The sequence below is a fragment of the Macaca thibetana genome, chromosome 6 (genome assembly GCF_024542745.1).
Source record: "Macaca thibetana thibetana isolate TM-01 chromosome 6, ASM2454274v1, whole genome shotgun sequence".
Classification (NCBI taxonomy): domain Eukaryota; kingdom Metazoa; phylum Chordata; class Mammalia; order Primates; family Cercopithecidae; genus Macaca; species Macaca thibetana.
The window spans coordinates 40537251-40565043 of NC_065583.1; the positions used below are offsets into that span (position 1 = coordinate 40537251).

Genomic DNA, 27793 nt, shown 5'->3' on the forward strand with positions numbered 1-27793 from the left:
AAAGAGCCAGTACTAAGGTATTTTCAGAAGACCAGGGGAATTTTTTAAATGCTCCCAGAAAGAAAGAAAAAAAGGGTGAGGGGAATCACATAAAAAGACATAGGAATCAGAATGGAATCAGTCTTCTGAACAGCAATTCTATATGCAGTCAATAAAAGGAGCAGTGTTTTTGAAATCTGAGGGAAAATTATTTTCAACCTAGAATGTTATGCCCAAACTATCAATCAAATTAAAAAAGAAAATAACAAAATAAGCTCTCAAAAAGTTTTACTTCCTCTGTATCCATTTTTATGAAGGTACTGAGAGATGTGCATCAACAAAATAGGAGAGTAAACTAAGAAAGAAGAATATACTGGATCTTATAAAAGAAGACCAATAAAGAAAAATATTTTTTAAAGTCCTAGGGTGACAGCCTATAGAGCAACCAGTATGAATGAAGTAGAGATCTGGGTGAAAGATCACCAAGAAATAAAAATAATTGATGGGTATCGGATACATTTGAATATTTTGAGAAGAAAGAGATTCAAATTAGAGAATGTAAAGAAACTAATATTAGTAAATGGAAAATTAGGTAAGTACAAAACAATTTTCAGTTCTAGGAAAAATGTTTCTCGAGAAAGGAAATTTAATCACACCTACACTAATGTATATTTTGAAGAAACCTTAGCAATATGAACACTATTAGTTTAACTTAAAAAAAACTGTAGGCTGGGCACGGTGGCTCACGCCTGTAATCTCAACACTTTGGGAGGCTGAGGTGGGTGGATCACCTGGGGTCAGGAGTTCAAGACGAGCCTGACCAACATGGTGAAACCCCATCTCTACTAAAACTACAAAACTTAGCCAGGTGTGGTGGTGGGTGCCTGTAATCCCAGCTACTCAGGAGGCTGAGGCAGGAGAACCACTTGAACCCGGGAGGCAGAGGTTACAGTGAGGTGAGATCACACCACTGTACTCCAATCTGGGCTACAGAGTAAGACTCTGCCAAAAACAACAACAACAACAACAACAACTGTAACAATTTTATTGGGAGAATAGGAGAAAGGGAATGTGCAGTGCTTATATTGGTTTACATTAGTTGGAAAGAAAGTTAAATCATTTTTTAAAATCCATAGCAAGAAGTGATTAAAATGCAAAATGGAGTTGCAAGATTTAACAGCGAAAACATATCATTTAGAAGTATTGAGGTAATTCTAGAAGAAGCCACTCAATAGAAGGAGTCTGGAAATTAAAGAAAATACTGGTTTTTTTCTTTTCTTTCTTTCTTTCTTTTTTTTTTTTTTTTTTTTTTTTTTTTTTTTTTTGGAGACCCCGCCATTGCACTCCAGCCTGGGTGACAAGAGCGAAACATTGTCTCAAAAAACAAAACAAAACGAAACAAAACACCCAAGAGAAAAATCAAAGTCAGTGTTCTAGAGTACTGTACACTTGGAAAGGATTAAAACCTTAAAATTATTTATTAGAAATGGATTAACTACCTGTGACTTAATATAAAAAGGATTTACAATGTTATTCACAATGATATGCAATAAGTGAAAATTGAAAATAGCCTGGCCGCCTGTAATCCCAGCACTTTGGGAGGCTGAGGGGAGTGCATCGCTTGAGCTCAGAAGTTAAACACCAGCCTAAGAAATGTTGTGACGATCCGTTTCTACAAAAAATACAGAAAGTAACCGGCACAGTGGCGCACACCTGTAGTCCTAGCTACTTGGAGGCTGAGGTGAGCTGACCGCTTGAGCCCAGGAGGCAGAGGTTGCAGTGAGCTGAGATCCTGCCACTGACCTCCAGTCTGGGTGGCTTAGGACTCTGTATTTAAAAAAAAAAAAAATGCTGGGTGCGCAGTGGCTCACGCCTGTATTCCCAGCACCTTGGGAGGCCAAGTCGGGTGGATCATGAGGTCAAGAGTTTGAGACTCGCCTGTCCAACATGGTGAAACCCCAAGTCTACTAAAGATTAAAAAAAAAAAAAAAAATTTTAGCCGGGCGTGGTGGTGGGCGCCTGTAATGCCAGCTACTCGGGAGGCTGAGGCAGGAGAACTGCTTGAACCCGAAAGGCGGAGGTTGCAGTGAGCTGAGATCACACCACTGCACTCCAGCCAGGGTGACAGAAAGAGACTAGGTCAAAAAAAAAAAGTGGGGAAAGAAAAGAAAAAATTAAAAATACGATTAGTTGTATTGCATAATAATGTAACTAGTTTTAAATTAAATAATATTGATATGGTTCTATAAAACTAAAAAAGTACATGAAAATGTAAATAGTATTCTTACTAAAAATTAAATTCAAAGCTATTTCGAAAGGTGGGGTTTTCTTCACTATTCTTCCCAGGACCTTTTGCCTGGATATTAGGGATAATCGGTTTTAGGAACTTGAATTCATTTGTCCCGGAGCCTCCTGTCAGACACACCTCATACTGGTAGCTCTGGGACAGGGTCCCGGTGCCGCTCATGTCCACCAGATGCCCTGGAAAGGGACCCTCGGGCACCGAGCAGCGACCCACAGAGGCCGCCCTGCTCCTCCTGCACAGCCGCACCGCCACGAACAGGAGCACCGACAAGAGGAACAGCGAAGACACCGAGGCCAACGCCACCACCAGGTAGACGGTGAGCGAGTCGGCCTGGGCCTGGGCCGGGGCCGCCTCTGGGAGAGGCAGGTAGGGCTGGGAGAAGCCGTCCACCAGGAGCACTTGCAACGTGGTGGTGGCCGAGCGCGGAGGCTCGCCATTGTCCTTGACCAGCACCACCAGCCTATGCTTGACTGCGTCGCGCTCGCTCAGCAGCCTGGCGGTGCGCACCTCGCCATTGTGCGCCCACACACCGAACAGTCCGGGCTCCGTGGCCTTGAGCAGCTGGTACGACAGCCAGGCGTTCTGGCCCGAGTCGCCGTCCACCGCCACCACCTTGGTCACCAGGTAGCCCGGCTCGGCAGCACGGGGCACCAGCTCTGTGCAGGGCGCGGAGCCATTCTGCAGCGGGTACAGCACGAAGGGCGAGTTGTCGTTGGCGTCCAGCACCAGCACGCGCACCAGCGCCTCGCTGCTCAGCGCCGGGGAGCCGCGGTCCGTGGCGCCCACGCGGAACTCGAAGGCCTGCAGGGCCTCGTAGTCCAGCGACCTGAGGGCAAACAGGTGGCCATTGTCTGTGTTGATGGAGACCAGGGAGGCGAGGGGCAAGTGCGGGTCCTGGGGCGGCAGCAGCGAGTAGGTGACCTGGGCATTGGTGCCCGAGTCTCTATCTGTGGCGCTGACGCTGCCGATGTGCAGGGCGGGGCTGTTGTTCTCGCGGACGAACAAGGTGTAGGAGGTTTGGGTGAAGGTGGGGGAGTTGTCATTGATGTCGGAGACCAACACAGTTATGTTGTACTCCGTTTTCAGCCTGGGTATCCCCAAGTCAGTGACAGTGATGGTGATTCTGTACTCGGCTGTGCTCTCTCTGTCCAGTGGTCTCTCTGTTTCCAACGTGTAATAATTCTCAACTGAAGATTTTAGCACGAATGGGAGGTCTTCCGGGATGGAACAAACAATTCTTCCGTTGTCCCCAGAGTCTATATCTTGGATACTAAAAACCATAACCACGGTCTCTGGCGCATTTTCTGGGATTGGACTGGTAATTGATGACACAGTGATTTCAGGATCATTGTCATTTACATCCATCACCTGAATTCTGACTGTAGATTTTCCAAAAAGTCCTCCCCCATCTGTGGCTTGAATGATTATTGAGTATGATTCAATCGTTTCAAAATCCAACAGTGCTGTTAAAGTAATGTCTCCAGACTTTTGATTAATTTCAAATGTCTTGCGAATATCTTCTGAAGCATGGGATAAAGTGTAGCATATTTCACCATTTGTTCCAGAGTCTAAATCCCAAGCTGAGACAGTCAAAACCAGTGAGCCAAGGATGCTATTCTCTGGAATCTTCACCTCATAAAAAGCCTGCTCAAATTCAGGGGAGTTGTCATTAATGTCCACAACCACCACTTTGACCAAGGCAGTTCCAGACCTGGGAGGGGACCCGCCATCCAGAGCAGTGAGGATGAAACTGAGCTCCGGGCGCTCTTCATAATCCAGTGCCCTGTCCAGAACTAACTCGGGGTATTTCCTATTGTCTGGATTGACTCTCATTTTAATGTGAAAATGAGAGTTGGGGCTTATTGTGTAGCTTTTTACAGCATTGATTCCTACATCTAAATCCTTCGCACTTTCTAGTAAGAACACAGCACCAACAGGACTGTTCTCTGGGATTTCTAGGAGCATTTGTTTTTCCAAGAAGATGGGAGAGTGATCATTTATATCCCTGACCTGAAGCTCAATTTGTAAAAACTGCGTGGGGTTTTTCATTAACACCTGGAAATGTAGCACACAAGGCTGAATGGAACCACAGAGCTCCTCCCTGTCTAGTGTTTCACTTAAGAGCAAATCCCCAGTGTTTATGTCCAGCTGCAAACGCTGTTTCTTATCATTAGAGACCACCTGAGCCCCCCGTGAGGACAGTTCTCTCACCTTCAGCCCCAGGTCCTTTGCCAGATTGCCTACAAAACTCCCGCTCTGCATTTCCTCTGCCACGGAAAAGCTCCCAGGTTCAGCGCCCGCCTGAGACATTCCCAGCAAAACAAAGAGAAGCAGGACTTGCCTTATCTGCTGAGTGCATGCTCTTCCGTTCTCCATAGCTCCTTTCTTGTAGGCTTCTTGAAGAATGGCTTCAGTTCTGGGGAACGAGTCTCTGACTTGTCCACCAAATCCTCTATGGTCTAAGGATTTTAACCCTGTTGAATGGCTTCTAAGTCACCCTCTTGAAGGCTTGTTCTTTCTGTCTTCTGCTTCTCTGTGTGCACTGGTTATCAGTGTTCACAACACCATCCGATCAATTTACTTTTCACGATGTTATCCTGCAGCGCCACCAAGTGTCTCCATAGATTTTCACAGTTTGGTGAAAGCTACGTAAATTCCATTCACTTACATGTCCTCCGGAAACAAACATTGTTTTATTCATCGTGTTCAAGTGATTACAAATATATTGCATCTTCTATAATAATTATTTCATATTCTCTTTAGTTTGATATGCTGTTAATATTCATCTTAAAGCATTTACCTTTCCCTACTCTCCACACAGCCAAACATGCTTAGTTGTGGTGAATACAGAAATACAAGATGTGATTCCTGGACCCCAATGGTTTGTAATCTTTCTGAGAAGATTGGAAACATAAAACAACAATAATATTATTAAGCTGCACAAAATTCTATCACTACTTGACTTTCCTTAGGTGGTAATGAAAATGCAAAGTATACATGGGTCATTTTAGAAGTCCTCTCACGGCCGGGCGCGGTGGCTCAAGCCTGTAATCCCAGCACTTTGGGAGGCCGAGACGGGCGGATCACGAGGTCAGGAGATCGAGACCATCCTGGCTAACACGGTGAAACCCCGTCTCTACTAAAAAAACCCAAAAATCTAGCCGGGCGAGGTGGCGGGTGCCTGTAGTCCCAGCTACTCGGGAGGCTGAGGCAGGAGAATGGCGTAAACCCGGGAGGCGGAGCTTGCAGTGAGCTGAGATCCGGCCACTGCACTCCAGCCTGGGCGACAGAGCGAGACTCCGTCTCAAAAAAAAAAAAAAAAAAAGAAGTCCTCTCATATTTGATATGAAACTGGATTAACCATGAGATGGGACATACTTTGATAGTTATGATAGCACAAGAAGGCATTCATTTAGATTTCCTTGGTAGCAAAGAATTGTGAACTGCGAGAAAGCAAAGTAAGATATTGGGAGTAGAACACATTATGAGAATCCTTGATTTAGTTCCAGCTTCTCAAAAAATAATAAGTGCACAAACATGTTAGTTTCATTTAAAGCAGGCTTATTTCTAAGACTGGCCTCCCTCAGTTTCCCAAGATTTATTCCAGCAACAATTATGGCTATCTGCTTTGTTTTTCAGCTCAAGAAGCTGAAGAGATTTTCTTCCTCAATAATAGAACAAAATCTTAGCCTTCATTCTGATTAGCCCAATTGAGAGCACTTCAGCCTGTTACTGAAGAAATCAGTGTCTCAAGATGTATAGGATTAAAGGTAGAGATTGTAGTTCCAGAATCTAAAGACTCCATCTTTGGCCCTTTGTTTTAATCCAGTCAGAAATTGCCCCTTAAACGTGAGGTGGTTTCAATCCTAGCCGAAGTGCATGGCTGCTACATAATGAGGGAGATGGTTGGAATAGGTGCTTGGAACCTGCCAATGGTATCCACTATTAGACATCTCAAAATACTCTGAAGAATGTAGGATATCTAAGAATCTGCATTTTTTAAAAAATGCTAATTTCAAATTACATTCGTAAAAATGTGAACTAGACACATGGTTGAAAAATTATCAGTGCAGAAGAGTAGAAATTGAATAGTATGTGGATTGACTATACAATTATCCTACCTTCTTCTTAACCTCCTCTAAAATGACAGAAAATTAACAAAAGGTATGAACTCACAAAGACTAAGAATACATAAGTGAATACACAAATTATCTGATGATAGGAAGCAGATGAAAGAACAATTAACAACAGTTCCAAGAAATGTCTAAAATAAAGTTCCTGCATTGGAGATACTAAAAATAAACTACTGGGTTTTCCCTGTATAATCCTAATAGGTACCAAACTTGGAGGACCCAGGTGTATAAGAAGGCTGAAGTCAAGTAAGGCCTTTAAAAAGAAGTTATCAGCTGAAAGTATGTATACTGGATAGTTGAATTCTGTGGTCTTTTCGCCGCCATACAGAGACTAGAAAATAACTGAGAGCCAGAGAATGGAAAGCTTATACTCTGGAGAAATTAGATTATATTCTGGAGAAATTATACTATCTCCAGTCTTGGAAACCTCAGGCAGAACTGAGTGAAAGTAGGAGGTATGAAACTAAAGATAAGGAGATTAGGCAAAACACTGCCTTCTGTATAGTGAGACTCCTCGCCATGATACTCTCAGATTGTAGGACACAAGATATATGCCTGACGTCTTCTCCATCAAACCCCAGAACATTGAATATTGTAGAATTCTATCCCGGGGAATATGAAAGGTGCAGATAAAGACTTATATGTACTGATATGTGGGGGTTTCCCAAGGTAGCAGCTCTATCCTATCATGGTTACATTAGAGTGAAGCCCTGTCATCAATACTCATGAAGGGTTGACTGTCAGCATTTGCTGTGTCATCATTCATATATATAACAAGATAGCCAAAGATCACAAGACTTTTGAGAAAATGCTTACATGAAATAGAAAGACCAAAACTGTAATACTACCGCCACACACAAAAAGCAACAGGAGGCAGTAGATATAATTCAGAAAACAAAAGAAAGCCTTTTTTTTTTTTTTTTTTTTTTTGAGACGGAGTCTCGCTCTGTCGCCCAGGCTGGAGTGCAGTGGTGGAATCTCGGCTCACTGCAAGCTCCACCTCCTGGGTTTACGCCATTCTCCTGCCTCAGCCTTCCGAGTAGCTGGGACTACAGGCACCTGCCACCATGCCCGGCTAGATTTTTGGGTTTTTTAGTAGAGACGGGATTTCACCGTGTTAGCCAGGGTGGTCTCGATCTCCTGACCTCATGATCCGCCCGTCTCGGCCTCCCAAAGTGCTGGGATTACAGGCTTGAGCCACCGCGCCCGGACAAAAAAGCCTTTTAAAATGTCTGATTAATATCCCCAGAGAAACAAAATGTAGAAAGAGCTAACACTTATTGACTTATTCTAAGTTCATTATTCTAGTGCCTCATATGTATTTACCTAGTTAATGTTAACAGTAACCCTATCAAGTACATATTCATATCTGGAAGACAAAGAATAGCTTAGGGCTTAAGTGCCCCTTACTAGCTATATAGCCTTAGGCAAATTCTTCCCTTTGATTCACTTGCAAGTTTAAAATAGGTATAATAATAACTCTTACTATATAATGTATTTTTAAAGAATAAATAGATTAATTATAGGTGAAAGAAGAGTTACATTTGCAAATTTGTAATATGTCATGAAAAACCAAAAGAGTTCTTAAAAATAAATATTTGTTATCCAAAAAGAAAAACTTAAATATGAAGATTAGATGACTACATGAATTGTCTAATAAGTAGAACAAGAGATGGAAAAGAAGAAAAAAATTATAATTTAGAGTCTCAGAAAAATCAATGCAGGAGATGCAATATTTAATGAGATTCTGGTTAAAGTGAGACTGTAGAAAACTCAATGGATAAATTATTACTAAAACATAACAAGAAAATTTCTCAGAACTTACAGTGAGAGTCTGTATGTTAACAGGGTATGCCTGCATGGCCAGATTAATAAATGGAATGCCTATATTAAGGTCTTTTCAGAATACCAGGAAAAAGTTTTTCAGGGCTTCCAGGGAAGGAGGTAAGAGAGAAGGAACAAAGAGAGGTGGAATCAAAATCAAGTCAGTCTTTTGAAAAGGAACTCGACATACAATGAGTAAAAGAAACAGTTTCAGCTTTCAAAATCTGATGGAAAATTATTTTCAAACTAGAATTTTATACCCAGTCAAACTATCAAGCAAATGAAAACAAACAAAAAAGATGTCTTCACAATATAAGGAGACAATTTTAAAAAATCTCTTCTGCATTCATTTATATGAAGGCCTTGAGAGATGTGTGCCAGCTGAATAAGGGAGTAAACTAAGAAAGAAGAGTATACTGGACCTTGTAAAAGGAGACTCATGAAGGAAAGTACCGAAGGGAAAGAAGTCCCAGGGTAACAGTCTATAGATGAACCAGTCTAAATGAAACAGAGGAAATTCAGGTTGAAAGAGCTCCTGAAAATAAATGTCATTGACAGAGTATCTTAAAAATTGGAATATTTTTAAGGAGAAAATACATTCAAATGAAAGATATGGAAAAAAAAACAATAGAAGTACATAGAAAATAATGCAAGTATGAGATAACAATTATGAACTCTAGGAACCATACTTTTCAAGTAAGGAAATTTAATTATAGTACAGTACACAAATGCATATTCTGAAGCACACAGCAATATAGATATTAACTACTAATTTAACTAAGAAACTGTGGCATCTATATTGGGAGAATAGGAGAAAAACAATTTGCAATGTTTGTATATGTTTGCTAGTTTGGAAATAAGAAAGCTAAATGCTTTTCTATTATAGAAAGAAATGGTTCAAATACAAAACAATCAAAGATATAGTAGTATAAACATATTATTTATAAATATTGAGATCAAGTCAAGAAGAAACCACACTGTGGTAAGGGACTGGCAGAACAGCTAATTTAGAAAACTATAAAATGTTAGTTATATATAGTATATATTTAACATATAGTAATATAAAAAACTAATGAAACTTGTTTTTCGTTCTAACCCTTAGTTCCTCTTTATTATTAAAAATTTGGTATTTAAAATAAATTTGCAACATAAAAATGAATATCTCCAGCAATCTCAAACACAAATTTTAAAATGTTTTATTTGTATTTATTTTCATGCAGAGATTGTAATTTTATTTCAATTACAAGGCATAGTCTGTTTTATACATCAGCAAAAGTTAACATAAGAAAATATTGGCCAAGTGAAAGTAGCATGCTTAAACATAAAATAATAAGTATATAAACTAAGGGTATTATTGATGTTCAATATTGCTCACAATATGCTTTGTTTCATTTTGTCATGAGCATAGTAGTAGAGAAATATTTCTTTTTAAATACATGATTTAGAAATAAATGACATGGTTTTCAAACACGAATATATAGAATGTTAGAATGAGTTTGGAAATGTAGATATGCCTTAAATAGAGCAAGTACACTATAGACAGAAGCGATTAGAATCATGGGATGCAAGCTCTGAAATGAATCAAAACTTCAGATTTCTGTGATGAGATATAATAGTAATTAATTCCTTGGGCAGTTGGAAAGAATTAAAATCTTAACACTATCATTTAGAAAATATACTAATTACCTTAAACCTAGTTGTTATTAATGCAAAAAAAAAAAAAAAGATGAAACATTGTAAAATCACAGGGATATGCTACTGGAAAATAATGCTTGAAGTTGCATAATAACTTAAATTTGAGATTTAAAAGTAAACTAATGGAAACATGGCTATGCAACACACCAAAAGTACATGAAACTAAAAACAGACTTTACTGAATATTAAATCCAAAGCTATTTCGGAAGGTGGAATTTTGTTCACCTTTCCTCCCAGGGCCCTGTGTCTGAATATCCGAAATAATTGGTTTCAAGAACTTGAATTCACTGGTTCCGGGGCCTCCCGTCAGACACACCTCATACTGGTAGCTCTGGGACAGGGTCCCAGCGCCGCTCACGTCCACCAGATGTCCTGGAAAGGTGCCCTCGGGCACCGAGCAGCGACCCACAGAGGCCGCCCTGCTCCTCCTGCACAGCCGCACCGCCACGAACAGGAGCACCGACAAGAGGAAGAGCGAAGACACCGAGGCCAACGCCACCACCAGGTAGACGGTGAGCGAGTCGGCCTCGGCCTGGGCCGGCGCCGCCTCTGGGAGAGGCAGGTAGGGCTGGGAGAAGCCGTCCACCAGCAGCACGTGCAGCGTGGCGGTGGCTGAGCGCGGAGGCTCGCCGTTGTCCTTGACCAGCACCACCAGCCTATGCTTGGCCGCGTCGCGCTCGCTCAGCAGCCTGGCGGTGTGAACCTCGCCATTGTGCGCCCACACACCGAACAGCCCGGGCTCCGTGGCCTTGAGCAGCTGGTACGACAGCCAGGCGTTCTGGCCCGAGTCGCCGTCCACCGCCACCACCTTGGTCACCAGGTAGCCTGGTTCGGCCGCCCGGGGCACCAGCTCTGTGCAGGGCGCGGAGCCGTTCTGCAGAGGGTACAGCACGAAGGGCGAGTTGTCGTTGGCGTCCAGCACCAGCACGCGCACCAGTGCCTCGCTGCTCAGCGCCGGGGAGCCGCGGTCTGTGGCGCCTACGCGGAACTCGAACGCCTGCAGGGCCTCGTAGTCCAGCGACCTGAGGGCGAACAGGTGGCCGTTGTCCGCGTTGATGGAGACCAGGGAGGGGAGGGTCAGGTGCGGGTCCTGGGGCGGCAATAGCGAGTAGGTGACCAGGGCGTTGGTGCCTGAGTCTCTGTCTGTGGCGCTGACGCTGCCGATGTGCAGGGCGGGGCTGTTGTTCTCGCGGACGAACAGGGTGTAGGAGGTTTGGGTGAAGGCGGGGGCGTTGTCATTGACGTCGGAGACCAGCACAGTTATGTTGTGCTCGGTTTTCAGCCTGGGTGTCCCCAAGTCAGTGATGGTGATAGTGATGTTGTACTCAGCTCTGCTCTCTCTGTCCAGCGCGCCTTCTGTCATTAGGATGTAAAAATTCTCCACAGAAGGTTTTAGTAGGAATGGCAGATTCTCTTGAATGTAGCAAACCATCTTTCCATTTTCTCCAGAGTCTCTGTCATTAATCTTAAAAACAGCCAGTACCGTCTCAGGAGAATTCTCAGCAACAGAGTTGGAAAGTGATGATATAATGAGTTCAGGGGCATTGTCATTGGTGTCCAATACTTCCACCAAAACCCTACATATTGCAGAAAGGCCTCCACCGTCCATTGCCTGTATATTTATTTTATAAGAATTTACTAACTCATAATCAAGCAATTCTCTGAGAAAGATTTCCCCAGAAAAAGGATTGATTTGAAAGGTTGTTCGAATATTTTCTGAGGCATCAAAAAATGAATAGGATACTTCCGCGTTAACTCCAGAGTCTATATCTTCTGCCGATACCTTAACAATAAGGAACCCAATGGGGCTGTTTTCTGGAGCCTGGGTCTCATACAGAGCCTGGGCAAACTGTGGGGCATTGTCATTGACGTCCAAGACCACAATGCCTATAGTGGAGGTACCAGACCTGGGTGGAGACCCACCATCCAGCGCTGTGAGGGTTAAGCTGAGCTCTCCCTGCTCCTCCCGATCCAGTGCTTTGTCCAACACTAGCTCTGGATATATCATGCCTTCATCACTGCCACCAATTTTAACATGGAAAAAAGAGTTGGGGCTGATCGTGTAATTTTGGATACCGTTAGGTCCTCCATCTGGATCCTGTGCTCTTTCTAGTCGAAACGCTGTCCCTTCAGCAGTATTTTCTGATATTTTTAAGACTGTTTCTTTGTCCTGAAACACTGGCGAGTGATCATTTATATCCCTGACTCTCAGCTCAACCCGGTAAATCTGAAAGGGATCATCCATTAAAATTTGGAAATACAGCATACAGGGCTCTTTAGGGCCACACAGCTTCTCTCGGTCCAGTTTCTCATTTGTGAGCAAATTCCCAGTGTGTGAATCCAGGAGCAGGTATTGTTTGTTATCATCAGAAACCACCCTGGTTCCCCTTGCAGCCAGCTCCCCCTCTGCTAGTCCCAGATCTTTTGCCAGATTGACCACAAAGGATCCTCTGTCTATTTCCTCAGTCACCGAATAACGTCTAAACCCAGAACCTGCCAAGGACACTCCCCAAAAAAGAAAAAGAAACAGGACTTGCCTTTGTCTTGGGAAGCTGAATCCCCTGGCCTCCATAGCTGCTTCTTTCCTCAATGTCAGTCTCAATCGCATTGCCCCAGCACAAATAGCAATCGCAAACCCAGACTTATGTGTAGCAGAGATCTAGGGTTTTTAATTTTTCCTTTCCCAATCGGGGGCTCGACAGCTTTTCTTCTCAGCCCATCTGTCTCGATATTTCCTTTTTGTCAAGGACTTCGGTAGCAGTCTGGTCAATTTTGTTCCTCCATCTCTTTAGCCTGCAGCGCCACCTTGTGGCTCCCAATACAGTCAAATGGCTATGCCCAATTTTTGTGTTTGTCTACATAAAAATTCTTCATTGCTTCATGAGAAAAGTTAAAAATTGAACAGTTGAAAAAATGTTTCTAGTAGTAACCCTGTTCAATTCTGTGTTACATTTAGCTGTGTACTAGGCCTTTCGCCTCTGACACAACTCTTATGCAAACAAAGGGAAAATTGTGGGTGCCTTCTGGAACCACCAAAACAACCGATTTCACTTTCCCCAAAACTTTGAGCATAGGAACACCAAAAATTAGCATCAACAAAAATCTTGTTTCACATCTTCTTCAACAAATTTCTTCAAGATCTCATTACATTGCCTAACTAGAATCACTGCTCTGTAGTCCAGAACCAAGCATTTAGGCTGTCTCTCCACTGTGCTTCTCTAAAACTTATGTATACAACTATGCTTACTCTATAAATATTATTGCTTTCTGTTTCAGGCCAATTTGCCCCCTCATCAATGTGTGAACTACTTGAGAACAACTGTCTTAGTCATCTTTGGTTGGCAAATTAGCCACTCACTAAATGCTTGCTATATTAAGGCGTGCATAAAATAAACTCTAGTAAGACATGAAACAATATTCAGTGCCTTTCAAACTCTGCTATTTGAAAATTATTTTCTTTAATTTGTTCATACTTTGCAATTTTTTTTCTTATATTAGCTTTAAAATAACTTGCAGAGTTAAAGAAGGGACTGGCTTTTATTTTCAGGTCCCTTTTAATGAAAATCTAGTAGGCCCTAGTTTCTCTGAACCAAATAAGGGGAGGTAAAGAACAGATCAAACTAACACTTATCCTAACACTATTGAAAGTGAGAACAAATTATTAAATCCGACTCACACAGAATTTTATTCAAAGGGCTAATATCTAGAAAGAAACTCAATTTTTCACATAATAAGTAAGAAATACAGATTAAACATAGGGATGTTTTACAGAGAAAGGGCTAGATACCACCAATATATACTATGATGAATATACAAGCCAAACCATATAAATGTCTCCTTGATAAGTTGCTTTTTTTCCAACTTAATGAGACTGAGTTGTTAGCCTTTAAAAATATAACAGGGACCTTCGATTTTTTAATTCAGAAATAGAAACAATAAATTATTAAATATTTTTACATAATACCTTTGCCTTTTGGCTACAAACACAAACACATTTGCACATACTCAATGTCTTACAATGGCTTCTCTTTTTATTTTTAGATAAGGCTGGTTAAAGATTTCTCATATCACAACAGGAATATTATATATTATTTAGGTTGATATCAATACAGGGAAAATTGAACATTTTTTCAAAAGGTAACTTTACGAGACTCCATCTCAAAAAAAAACATAAAACTTTGGATGGGCACATTGGCTCATGCCTGTAATCCCAGAATTTTGGGAGGCTGAGGAAGGAGGATGGCTTGAGCCCAGGAGTTCAAGATCAGCCTGGACAACCTGGCCAAATCCCATCTCTGCAAAAGATTAGCCAGGCATGGTGGCACGCACCTGTAGTCCAAGCTACTTGGGAGGCTAAGGTGGGAGGATCCCTTGAGCCCAGGAGGCAGAGGTTGCAGTGAGTCAAGATTGTGCCACTGAACTCCAGCCTGGGTGACAGAGTAAGACCGTGTCTCAGGAGGGAAGGGAAGGAAGGAAGGAAGGAAGGAAGGAAGGAAGGAAGGAAGGAAGGAAGGAAGGAAGGAAGGAGGGAAGGAAGGAGGGAAGGAAGGAACTTTAAAAAGTATTATAATGAAAATTTAGCTTGAACCCAACAAGAATACCAATTTTGAAAGGAAAATAGACAAAAGAAATGTAACATAGGAAATATGCCTAATACATGCAACAGGTTATTTTAATACTTGAGGTTCTAGGAAACTGAGAACTAACATGAAAAATGGAGCAAAAAATGAATAGGAAGTAAATAAAATAAAAAGACAGAAAAATTTTAAATTATATCAATTTTGAAGATAAAGTCTATTTTGTTAATTGGGATTCCATATGCAACACCTCTTTGGGGTAAATATAAGGAAAAGAGAAACTGAAATTAACAATATAATTTGAACTAACAATCAATCAGAGAAAAATAACACCTTATTGGTGGTGGTGAGCATGAACAATTTAATCAACAAGACAATCTTAAGAAGTTAAATAATTTATCAAATGGGTTCCTATCAAGAATTAAATCCAAAGCTATTGTGAAGGGTGGAATAGTAATCTATTTCTTTCCCAGTGCCCTAAGGAGGGAAGTTGGGGATAATCGGATTCAGGAACTTGAACTCATTTGCTTCTGAGCCTCCTGTCAGACACACTTCGTACTGGTAGCTCTGGGATAGGGTCCCGGTGCCGCTCACGTCCACCAGATGCCCTGGAAAGGGGCTCTCGGGCACCGTGCAGCGACCCACTGAGGCCGCCCTGCTCCTTCTGCACAGTCTCACTGCCACGAACAGGAGCACCGAGAAGAGGAAGAGCGAAGACACCGAGGCCAACGCCACCACCAGGTAGACCGTGAGCCAGTCGTCCTGGGCCTGGGCGGGGGCCGCCTCCGGGAGTGGTAGATAGGGCTGGGAGAAGCCGTCCACCAGGAGCACATGCAGAGTGGCGGTGGCCGAGCGCGGAGGCTCGCCATTGTCCTTGACCAGCACCACTAGTCTGTGCTTGGTCGCGTCGCGCTCGCTCAGCAGCCTGGCGGTGCGCACCTCGCCATTGTGTGCCCACACACCGAACAGCCCGGGCTCCGTGGCCTTGAGCAGCTGGTACGACAGCCAGGCGTTCTGGCCCGAGTCGCCGTCCACCGCCACCACCTTGGTCACCAGGTAGCCCGGCTCGGCCGCCCGGGGCACCAGCTCTGTGCAGGGCGCGGAGCCGTTTTGCAGCGGGTACAGCACGAAGGGCGAGTTGTCGTTGGCGTCCAGCACCAGCACGCGCACCAGCGCCTCGCTGCTCAGCTCCGGGGACCCGCGGTCTGCGGCGCCCACGTGGAACTCGAAGGCCTGCAGGGCCTCGTAGTCCAGCGACCTGAGGGCGAACAGGTGGCCGTTGTCCGCGTTGATGGAGACCAGGGAGGAGAGGGGCAGGTGCGGGTCCTCCGGCGGCAGCAGCGAGTAGGTGACCTGGGCGTTGGTGCCTGAGTCTCTGTCTGTGGCGCTGACGCTGCCGATGTGCAGGGCGGGGCTGTTGTTTTCGCGGACGAAGAGGGTGTAGAAGGTTTGGGTGAAAGCGGGGGAGTTATCATTAACATCTGATATCTGCACTGTTATGTTGTGCTCCGTTTTCAGCCTTGGAGTCCCCATATCTGTGACGGTAAGGGTGATATTATATTCAGCTCTTGCTTCTCTGTCGAGTGCTCTCTCTGTTACCAAGGTGTAAAAGTTCTTGACTGAAGGTTTTAGAAGAAAGGGAAGGTCTTCCTGGATGGAGGAAATCGTCTTCCCATTGTTTCCGGAGTCAGGATCTGAAACGCTGAAAACAGCAACTACAATGTCAGGCGAGTTCTCTGGGATGGGGCTGGTGAGTGCAGACATGGTCACCTGTGGGGGATTGTCATTCACGTCCACCACCTGCAGGAGAAGAGTGCACTTTCCTGAAAGACCTCCTCCATCTGTGGCTTTGATGTGCACTTCATAAGACGTAACCGCTTCGAAATCTACTTGTTTTCTCAGTCGAATTTCCCCTGTCATAGCATTTACCTCCAACGTTTTACTAATATCCTCTGAAGGCTGAAAGAGTGAGTATGATATTTTTCCGTTGGCTCCGCTGTCTAAATCCCTGGCGGAGACGGTGGCAACCAGGGAGCCAAGGGAGCTGTTCTCTGGAATCCGCACTTTGTAGATGGGCTGCTCAAACTCAGGGGCATTATCATTGATGTCCACCACTTCAATGTGAACCTGAGCAGTTCCAGATCGCGGTGGAGAGCCGCCATCCAGCGCTGTCAGGGTTAACCTTAGTTGAGGCTCCTCCTCCCGATCGAGCTCTTTATCCAATACTAGCTCAGGGTATTTCCTGCCATCAGTGCGTTCTTTGGTTAGAATCCCAAAATGGGAATTTGGGCTGATTTTATAGTTTTGAACATTATTGCTTCCTACGTCCGAGTCCAAAGCATGATACAGAGGAAACTCAGTTCCTAGAGGACTATTTTCCGGTATTTTTAGAATAATTTCCTTTTCAGTGAATATGGGAGAATGGTCATTTATATCTATCACCCTCAGTTCAGCCTGAAATATTTCTAAAGGTTTTTCCATTAACACTTGGAAATGTAGTATGCAAGGCTCAGTGGGACCGCATAGCTCCTCTCGATCTAGCTTCTCATTTATGAGCAGATCCCCAGTTTGAACCTTGAGCTGCAAATGCTGTTTGTTCCCCTGGGAAATGATCCTGGCCCTGCGGGTGGACATCTCTGTCAACCCCAACCCCAGGTCTTTTTCTAGATTTGCCACAAAAGAGCCTCTCTCCGTTTCTTCCACTACGGAATAGGACCCCAACTCGGCGCCAGCCCCAGACAAGCTCAGCAAAACAAAGAAAACAAGGACTTGCCTTTGTCTCCGACTGTGCATCCGTCCAATCTCCATTGCTTTTTCTTGAAAAGTTGGTTCACAGAGGCTTCACGTATCCCCAGGATCCTAGTAGCACGGTTTTGCAGTCCAGAATGTCAGAACCAAGCAGCCCAGTGGTGTCTTAAAGAGGTTTCACATTCGGGTTTGGTCTGGCTCCGCTATTCTTTTGTTTCCAGGCTTTGGGAAACGGTTTGCTGGATCCTGGAGCGGCATGGGCAATTCTATTTTCCATCATCTTAACCTGCAGCGCCACCACGCGTTCTCACTGAGTCATATTTTCTGGTTTGAAATTGGCGGCAAAATTATTTTAAACGTACTGAATAAGCTATGCAATACGAAACGCTGAGTCCTATTTTCATGTGTCTTTTGTGTGTACAGATGGAGCGCTGTGATGTTGTTGTACAGGGAGGAGTACAAGGAGCAAACAGTCACATGTTATTGACTGTTTAATGCTGTTGGGTTGTTAATGATTAAATAAAATGTTTAAATTGAAATTAACATTTAAGTTGAGAAGAAATATACACTTAGGAGCATAATGTTTCTCTACTTTTGAATCATCCAGCCCAAAATATCATAAGCAAAATGTTTCTGAAGTGACATGGGAACAATTTCACAACCACATATTTGTCATTCTACGTATTACAGGCACTATACATAGAAACTACAACATTGCAATCAGTAGTAGTTCTAAAGAGGATAGTTAACCAAGGCTTTATTAGAGAGTAATTTACTTCCTCTTTATCACCTAGGTCTGAGAACTGTGAGTTTTTTACAACTTTCAAATTATTGGAAAATGACTTCCCAAATAAGCAGATGTCAAGGTTGGGCCTGCCACAATTTGAATTGTTTTTATCATGACAAGAATAATTTCTCTTTTATTCTACTTAAAAATCAGATATACTGAGATACAATTAAATACATACAATACAATCCACCCTTAAATATATGGATCTACTAAGTACCCACGAAAATTTTAAAAAATACAATCTACCCATTTGAAATATATGATTCAGGACAGGTGCAGTGTCTTATACCTGTAATCCCAGCGCTTTGGGAGCCTGAGGCAGGCAGATCACAAAGTCAGGAGTTCAAGGCCAGCCTGGCCTACATAGTGAAGCCCCATCTCTACTAAAAATACAAAAATTATCTTGGGAGGCTGAGGCAGGAGAATCCAGGAAGTGGAGGTTGCAGTGAGCCGATATCACACCAACGCACTCCTGCCTAGGTGACAAAGCAAGACTCTGTCTCAAAAATAAAGCAATCAATAAAATATATGATTCTTGGCTTATGATATATTCAGAGTTGTGCATCCATCATCACAATTTAGAACATTTTAATCACCTCAGAATAACTCTGTATCCTTCAGCTATTACTCCTTACCCCCCACCAATTCCCTCATCCCTCCTGTGCCCAGCCTTGAGAAACCATTAATCTATTATTTGTCTCCATGGAGTTTCCTATTCTGGATCTTCATATTATGGAATAATATAACATTTGGACTTTTTTTGGCTGGCTTCTTTCTCTTAGCATAATGCTTTTGAGGTTCATCCAAGTTGTAGAATTTATCAATGTTTAATTTCTATTTTTGGCCAAATAATATTCCATTGTGTAGAATATGACATTTTGATTATCAGTTCATCTGCTCATAGACATTTGGGTTGTTTTCACCTTTTTGGTTATTATGAATAATGCTGCTATGGACATTCATGTATAAATGTCTATGTGGATGATGTTTTCTTTTTTTTTTTTTCTTTTTTTGAGATGGAGTCTAGCTCTGTCACCCAGGCTGCAGTGCAGTGGCATGATCTCAGCTCACTGCAACCTCTGTCTCTCAGGTTCAAGCGATTCTTGTGCCTCAGCCTCCCAAGTAGCTGGGATTACAGGTGCCTGCCACTATGCTCAGCTAATATTTTTGTATTTTTAGTAGAGACGGGTTTTCACCATGTTGGCCAGGCTGGTCTCAAACTCCTGACCTCAGGTGATCTGCATGCCTCAGCCTCCCAAAGTGCTGGGATTACAGGCATGAGCCACAGCACCCAGCCTAGTTTTCATTTCTTAAGAGTGGAATTTCTGGGTCATGTGATAATCCTATGTTTATTCGAGGAACTGCCAAAACTGTTTTATGAAGTGGCTACACCATCTTATATTCCCACCCACAGTGTATTAGGATTTTGATTTTTCTTTCTCCCAATACTTGTTATCTGACTTTTTGATTATAGTCGTTCTATTGGGTGAGAAGTGGTATCTTGTACATTTGATTTGTCTTTCCCATATGACTAATGATGTTGAGCACCTTTTCATGTGTCTATTGGCCACTTTTATATCTATCTTGAAGAAATCTCTAGTTAGATTTTAGCCCATTTTAATTGGGTTATTTGTCTTTTTATAATTTAATTGCAAGAGTTCTTTATATATTCTAGATAAAAGTCCCTTATTAGATTTGGATTCTTTTGTTTGGGTTTTCTGTTTTCATAATTTAAATTGCAGTAAAGATTCATGATATCTTTCTCAATTTAATGTTTTTTGTTAATAACTTTTGGAAGTTTGTTAATTTCCTTGCCTTGGGTTAAATCATCTAATCAATAAGGCCCAAACTGCTGGTATGAAGACCTTTACGTGCCTTTGGCCACAGGTGGTGCTGTGGCCAAACAGCCAATGTGTGGCAGTAGACAGTATAATGGCCAATCAAAGATGTCTATTCCCTAATTTTCCCAAATCTGCAAATAGGTTACCTTACGTGGCAAAAGATACTTTGCAGATATGATTAACATGTTGAGGCTGCAGTGAGCTGTGATTGAACCACTGCACCCCAGCCTGGGTGACAGAGTGAGATCCCATCTCTAAAACAAGAAGAAAAAAGAAATTTTCGAAGGGGAGGTTGTCCTGTATTATCTGAATGTGACAGAACACTTCCTGGCTATGGTCAGAGGGAACTATGACTATTGACGAATGGTCAGAGAAGATGCAATAATTTGATTATTGACAAAGGGGGCCGTGAGCCAAGTAATGTGGGCAGTATCTAGAAGAGAGAAGACAAAGAAATGCATTCTCCCCTAGAGTCACAGGAATGGAATGCACCCCTGCTAATGCCTTGATTTTAGCTTAATAAAACCCATATTAGACTTCTGATTTACAGAATTGTAAGACAATACATTTTTATTGTTTTCAGCAATAAAGTTTGTGGCAATTTTTTACAGGAGCAAGAGGAAATGAATACATAACATAAGTATGGATGATTCTCATGCACCCAGCAGCTGAGTCAACAAAAATTTATAATTTCTATAAGAATAGCATTATTACAGCAATGCTGGAGAATGTCTGATTCAGCTATAATGAGTCTTTTTTTCAGAATAAAGTCATTTATGAACTATACACATATATTTTCAGCGTAATTTTTAGGAAGAGTTGTCAAAGGCATAAGGTTAATTTTAACAGCAAACAACTGGAGTCCCTCAGATTTTTTTTATCTGAAATTCCCCAAATCTCTTAGTTATGAAGTGATAGGCATTCCTTCACAACATTGCTTATATTTTTCAGAAATTAGTTATTTCATTTATAATTAAAACTAAAATAACAACTACTTTTAAATGTTTCCAAAAAAAATATGTGTTTATACATATATAATATATATTATATATATTACAAATAAATATTTGGGTTAGCAGAAAAAGAATGAAGAAAGAGCACAATAAGTTCAATGCAACCATAGAGTAACTCTATTTCCTATTCAGCCTTTCAGACTATTCAGACTAATTTCTGCAGCAATGAATGTGACATATTGACAAGATGACAAGGTATGGGAATATAATCAGACTGATTCATTCAAAATGAATATCACTTATGATGTCTGATCCAACTTATTTAGGTCAGTGCTTCTATAAGGGCTTTGGGTTTAGTGGTCTACATCAGTATGGACATCGGTGTAGAGACAAATACAAACTATAAACTAAAAGTTACATTTTTACATGGGAGTTTAGGTCATGGAATAGAAGTAGAAATAATAGATACATTTCACTTTCTTAGAAAAACAATGCTACCAGTTAATGCCAATATAATGTATTGGTTAAAAACTGGGGCATTAGATTTAGGTAGACTTAGACTGTATTTAATACTTTTCCTTATGTTGCTTGAGAATTATGAGCAAATTACTTACCTTTCTAAGCCTCAGTATTTTCATACATAAAAAAGGAGAAATATACCAATCATATTATGGTTTGGGAGAAACTTTAAAAGATAATAAATGCAAGACACCCTGTATACCACTTTAAACTAAATTTTAACTAAATGAGAAATCAACAAGTAAAAGCTTAAAAAATCAGATTAAACTGTGTGTTTAAGATCTGTGCATTTTACTGTATATATAATATTTTAAGTAAAAATTCCAGTTCCTAAGTAAAAAAACAAAGTTCAGAAGTAGGTAATGCAGAGATTACATGACGACTCCATGGTCACCAGGGACTCTTGTATCTTTTAAGTTTCTTTTATACTATCTGTCATAATCCTTAATGTTTCAATCATTAGGGTCCAACATGGCTGTTGTACTAGCCATGACATACAGATTCCAGGCAACAAGGAGCACTTAGAGAAGGAAAACGGGGGCCCCCTTCCTAGATGAATCGTCTCCCTTTAAACAGTCTTCTTGGAAGTCGGTATAACACTCGTACACACATCTCAGGGACTACAACCCAGTCATACGTTCAGTTTTCCAACCAAGAAGGCTGGGAAAATGTATTGTTTTGACTAAGCAAACTAATGCCCTAAACGAAATCTGAGACCTGTTACTAAAGAGGAAAAGATAAATGGATATAGGTGGCCACTGCAAATTCCATCACAGAGGGTCAATATTTCTCTAAGGGGAAAAACTAATTTCATTACTGTGGTAGATATGGGGAAGGTTTCTTCCTATTTGAACACCACAAAAGTGGAAAGCAATTCAAAATAATTATATTAAAACATATACCGATATATTAATGAAAGGAAGCAAAATTATATAACCTTTTAAGAGAAATGTTCATCAAACAGCATCAAAGAAGATAAGTACTATGAGGCAGAATAAAGCAGGAGCCAGGCATTCTCACTGTACTAGCTCTCTTTCCTTCCTGCTCAGACTTCACTGTAACCTTCGTGCATTACTGCTCTGTATACACCTAATGAATTAAGAACTAAGAAGCAAATCAACAGGGAACTTCAATTGACTATGTAGAAGCAATTTCTCATTGTTTTTCCCGCTTATGCACTCCTTTTATTCCAGAACTAGTATTTTCAGATATTCCAGATATTCCAGAACTAGTATTTGTACAGCTATTGACCTCATCAGTGTTTTGACTGGCAAGCTTTAAAACTATTCAAATTGGTATACTAATGAAGAAAAGATGAGATACCGTATTTAAAACAGCGACAACATGAGAAGTCCCACAGGAAAGTTTAGTATAATTTATAATTTATAGGAGGTTAACAGAAACACCATACTCTAAATTTATCATAAACATTAAAACATACAATATGAAAACTGATTATTTCAGTTGAATGCTGAAACCAAGATCATTTCTAAACTTGGAGTTGTCTTCCATTTCTGGCTCAGGGCATTGGCCCTGAATATTGGGTAATATTGGCTTCAGAAATTTGAACTCGCTGGTCCCGGAATCTCCTGCCAGACACACCTCATACTGGTAGCTCTGGGATGGGGTCCTGGTGCCGCTCACATCCACCAGATATCCAGGAAAGGGGCCCTGAGGCACCAAGCAGCGACCCACAGAGGCAGCTCTGCTCCTCTTGCACAGTCGCACCGCCACGAACAGGAGCACCGACAGGAGGAAGAGCGATGACACTGAGGCCAACGCCACCACCAGGTAAACAGTGAGCGATTCCGTCTGGGCCTGGGATGGGGTCGCCTCTGGGAGAGGCAGGAAGGGCTGGGAGAAGCCGTCCACCAGGAGCACGTGCAGCGTGGCTGTGGCCGAGCGCGGAGGCTCACCATGGTCCTTGACCAGCACCACCAGCCTGTGCTTGGCCGCGTCGCGCTCGCTCAGCAGCCTGGCGGTGCGCACCTCGCCATTGTGCGCCCACACACCGAACAGCCCGGGCTCCGTGGCCTTGAGCAGCTGGTACGACAGCCAGGCGTTCTGGCCCGAGTCGCCGTCCACCGCCACCACCTTGGTCACCAGGTAGCCCGGCTCGGCCGCCCGGGGCACCAACTCGGTACAGGGCGCGGAGCCATTCTGCAGCGGGTACAGCACGAAGGGCGAGTTGTCGTTGGCGTCCAGCACCAGCACGCGCACCAGCGCCTCGCTGCTCAGCGCGGGGGAGCCCCGGTCTGCGGCGCGCACGCGGAACTCGAACTCCTGCAGGGCCTCGTAGTCCAGCGACTTGAGGGCGAACAGGTGGCCGTTGTCCGCGTTGATGGAGACCAGGGAGGAGAGGGGCAAGTGCGGGTCCTGGGGCGGCAGCAGTGAGTAGGTGACCTGGGCGTTGGTGCTTGAGTCTCTGTCTGTGGCGCTGACGCTGCCGATGTGCAGGGCGGGGCTGTTGTTCTCACGGACGAACAGGGTGTAGGAGATTTGGGTGAAGGCGGGGACGTTGTCATTGACGTCTGAGACCAGCACGGTCATATTGAGGTGTGTTGTCAGCCTGGGTGTCCCTAAGTCAGTGACGGTGATAGTGACGTTGTACTCGGCTCTGCTTTCTCTGTCTAGGGGTTTCTCTGTTAGTAGAGTATAAAAGTTCCCCACAGAAGATTTCAGGAGGAAGGGTAGATCCTCCTGAATGAAGCAATTTATTTTCCCATTTTCTCCTGAATCAAGATCTGAAACACTGAAAAGTGCAACCACAGTTTCAGGCGCGTTCTCAGGTATTGGGCTGGTAAATGCAGACATGGTAACTTCTGGGGCATGGTCATTCACATCCATCACTTGAATCAGAATGGTGCATTTTCCAGAAAAGCCTCCAGCATCTCTCGCCTCGATATTGACTTCATAGGACTGCAGTTTTTCGAAATCGAGTTGTTTTTTTAGTTCAATTTCTCCTGTCAAGGAATCGACCTTAAAAGTTTTGCTTATCTCATCTGAAGCTTGGAAAAGTGAATAGGAAATCTCTCCGTTGACTCCTGTGTCTACATCCGTGGCAGAGACCTTGACAACCAGGAAGCCTATTGGACTGTCCTCAGAGATCTACACCCTATAGAAAGGCTGCTCAAATTCAGGGGCATTATCGTTAACGTCCACGACTTCAATGTAGACCTGAGCAGTGCCAGATCTGGGCGGAGAGCCACGATCCAGTGCTGTGAGTGTCAACCTGAGTTCCGCTTCTGCCTCTCGGTCCAGCGCTTTGTCCAGCACCAGCTCTGGATATTTCCTGCCATCACTGCGTTTGCGGGTGAGGACCCGAAAATAGGAGTTGGGGCTGATGATATAGTTCTCAATATTGTTTTGGCCTACATCTAAGTCTTCAGCATTCTTCAGAGGAAACGTAGTCCCAGGAGGACTGCTCTCTGACACTTTCACCAACATTTCTTTGTCCAGAAATACTGGAGAGTGGTCGTTTATGTCTATTACCTGTAGTTCAGCTTGAAAAAACTCGAAGGGACTCTCTAGCAACACTTGGAAATGTAGCACACAGGGCTCTGTGTGACCACACAGATCCTCACGGTCCAATTTCTCATTGAGCAACAAATCCCCGGTGTTCTGATTGAGCTGCAAATGTAGTTTGTTCCCTCTGGAAACAACCCTAACCCCCCGCCTGGAGAATTCCCTCTGCTCCAGACCCAAGTCCTTTGCTAAATTGGTGACAAAGGAGCTGCCCTCTGTTTCCTCCACCACAGAATAGCGTCTAGGTTCCGCCGCGCCCGCCAGAGAGAAGCCCAAAAGGAGAAAGTGAAAAAGGACTTGCCTTTGTCTGCAAATGAGCTTCCCGCTGGCCTCCATTGTTCTTGGTGGGTTCAGCTTCCTGGAAGGACGGTTCTGTGGGACTGTAAAGTCCCCAGTATCAGAGGCTGTGGTTATTCCACAGATACCTCAGAAATATTCCAGTGAATAGTCCTCTCCAGAGGACCCAGCCGTCTTCTCTTTGGCATCCAAGCTTCCCGTGGGCTTCCAGGTTCTGCTGCTTTTTGCTGGTTAATGGAGTTGCAGCTGAGGTTCTGGTTTGTACCTTCTTATCCTGCAGCGCCACCACGCGTCCTCACAGGATCTTACATTTTGTGAGATGATAATAGATGTAATATTCCCAACTTTGCCTGTATGTACCCTGGGACTATGTAAGGTACAACACCACCTTTAATATCGCCGGACGTTACTGAGCAGACAACTGTCCGAAGGAGAAATTACATTAGTCTTTTAACAATGCTAACTGAGTTTTGGGCAAAAAGGAAATATTTAGGTAACAGTCTAGCTTGGCAAAAAGAATATATGCAAAAAATTTCAAATATAATTGTAGTTAACATGGACAACATTTAGATCTTTATAATTTTATTTCCATGAACCATATGAATAATTAGTAGCTGTCAACCTCGAACAAATTATTTAATCTCTCTGCTTTAATTTCCTCATCTGTGAAATGAGGATAATAATAGCACCTACCACATAGGGCTGTTGTGAATTCCCCACCTTACACATGAGGAAACTGATTCAAAGAGAGATTAACCTTAAAAATAAACTATATACCCAGTATATGGCAATTTTATACCACCAGGTAGGTGACTCTGCATAAATCCATTGCTATAACTAGAAAAACACCTCAAAATTCACATGATAGAATAGCACAGGAAAACGACTATCTCAAGTAGAGAAGTTATGTCAAACAGTGAAGGTAAACAAACAAAGAAAGGCTGGAGAGTTTGTCTAAATAGAGACAAAATCTGTAACAGCAGTGGTGATTTTGTTTCTGGGGAAGCATGTCCTTTTTTGTTACCTCCACTTCTCTTCTGATAGCATCAATTTTAAAAAGCTTTTATTTTGATATTTTTCATATCTCATAAAAGGAGAAGAGTAAAATGAACCTCCAAGTGCTCAGTACTAGCTTCAACTATTATCAATGTTTTGCCATAATTCTTGGCTCTATCCCTCCAACATTTTTACATTCCAGACAAACTGAATTTTCACCCACGAATACTTCATTATACATTTCTTTAAATGCATAATGACTTTAAGTGACTCTAAAAATACCCTTAAGTACAATGCCATTATTATACCTAAAAATTAAGTTAGTATTACTTAATATCCATCTATATTAAAACTCATCCAAGTGTTTCAAAGTCATTGCTGATGTTTGAAACAAGATCCAGACAAGATGTACACATTACATTTGATTGATAGATCTCCTAATCTCTTTCCTAGTGTAGACTTCTCTCCTCCTGTTTTTTTTTTTTTTTTTTTTTTTTTTTTTTTGAGACGGAGTCTCGCTCTGCCGCCCAGGCTGAAGTGCAGTGGCCGGATCTCAGCTCACTGCAAGCTCCGCCTCCCGGGTTCTCACCATTCTCCTGCCTCAGCCTCCCGAGTAGCTGGGACTACAGGCGCCCGCCACCTCGCCCGGCTAGTTTTTTGTATTTTTTTTTTTTTTTTTTTTTTTTTTTTGAGACGGAGTCTCGCTCTGTCTCCCAGGCTGGAGTGCAGTGGCCGGATCTCAGCTCACTGCAAGCTCCGCCTCCCGGGTTCCCGCCATTCTCCTGCCTCAGCCTCCCGAGTAGCTGGGACTACAGGCGCCCGCCACCTCGCCCGGCTAGTTTTTTGTATTTTTTTTTAGTAGAGACGGGGTTTCACCGTGTCAGCCAGGATGGTCTCGATCTCCTGACCTCGTGATTCGCCCGTCTCGGCCTCCCAAAGTGCTGGGATTACAGGCTTGAGCCACCGCGCCCGGCCCTCCTCCTGTTTTTCATGCCATTTATTTGTTGGAGAAATTAGATAATTTTGTCCTAAGACCATGAAAGCATTTTAAGATTTTACTGCTGTGATGTGGGTTTGTTTTTTGTTTTTTGTTTTTTTTGCCTTTAGATTCTATCCCACCAGTGATATACGGTAATACTACCTTTATTAGAGTTACCAGCACTAAATTATAATATTTTCAGAACACAACCATGCAAAAATTATCTAGATATTTTAAAAATAAAAATCAGTTGTAAATTTTTATTTAAAAAGTGATTTTCCTTAACTTCCCAGAATTTCTAAAAATTTAATGAACATCTATGTTCCTCTTTGATATTATGCATTTAAAACTATTATTTTTCTTAGATTTTCCTGATTCAATAGTACACTATAATTAATAGAAAACTTTTAAAAACAAACTTTCAAATCAGGAAAATGTATTACAAATGTTAAGTATGGGTGACGCCAGAAAATCTACAATGTAAAGAAAATAATTAACTAATGATGCAATCAATATTATGTAATATTCCTACTCAGGACCATTAATCTTTTTCTGTGAAATGAAAGTCATATATTCTGAAGACAAGGAGAAGGCACAGGTTGCCCTTTCAATTTTGTTTTTCACTTGAGTTT

General features: G+C 42.5%; 5 protein-coding genes across 5 annotated transcripts; all 5 read right to left on the reverse strand.

The window, feature by feature from the left end:
• Positions 1-1427: 1427 nt before the first annotated feature.
• Positions 1428-5300, reverse strand: PCDHB11 (protocadherin beta 11). Its single transcript, XM_050795013.1, has one exon. The coding sequence runs from the start codon at positions 4658-4660 to the stop codon at positions 2267-2269; it is 2394 nt and encodes a 797-aa protein (XP_050650970.1). The 5' UTR covers positions 4661-5300; the 3' UTR covers positions 1428-2266.
• A 4121-nt stretch (positions 5301-9421) lies between these two features.
• On the reverse strand, positions 9422-13427 carry PCDHB10 (protocadherin beta 10). The gene has a single exon (XM_050795007.1). It carries the CDS (start codon positions 12542-12544, stop codon positions 10112-10114), a length of 2433 nt encoding a protein of 810 aa, XP_050650964.1. The 5' UTR covers positions 12545-13427; the 3' UTR covers positions 9422-10111.
• Positions 13428-13605: 178 nt separating this feature from the next.
• LOC126957305 (protocadherin beta-16) lies at positions 13606-20884 on the reverse strand. The gene has a single exon (XM_050795027.1). The coding sequence runs from the start codon at positions 17319-17321 to the stop codon at positions 14991-14993; it is 2331 nt and encodes a 776-aa protein (XP_050650984.1). The 5' UTR covers positions 17322-20884; the 3' UTR covers positions 13606-14990.
• Positions 20885-20948: 64 nt separating this feature from the next.
• Positions 20949-24211, reverse strand: LOC126957316 (protocadherin beta-8-like). The gene has a single exon (XM_050795051.1). The coding sequence runs from the start codon at positions 24209-24211 to the stop codon at positions 22820-22822; it is 1392 nt and encodes a 463-aa protein (XP_050651008.1). The 3' UTR covers positions 20949-22819.
• Positions 24212-24472: 261 nt separating this feature from the next.
• On the reverse strand, positions 24473-25225 carry LOC126957329 (protocadherin beta-8-like). The gene has a single exon (XM_050795079.1). It carries the CDS (start codon positions 25223-25225, stop codon positions 24473-24475), a length of 753 nt encoding a protein of 250 aa, XP_050651036.1.
• Between the last annotated feature and the right edge of the window lie 2568 nt (positions 25226-27793).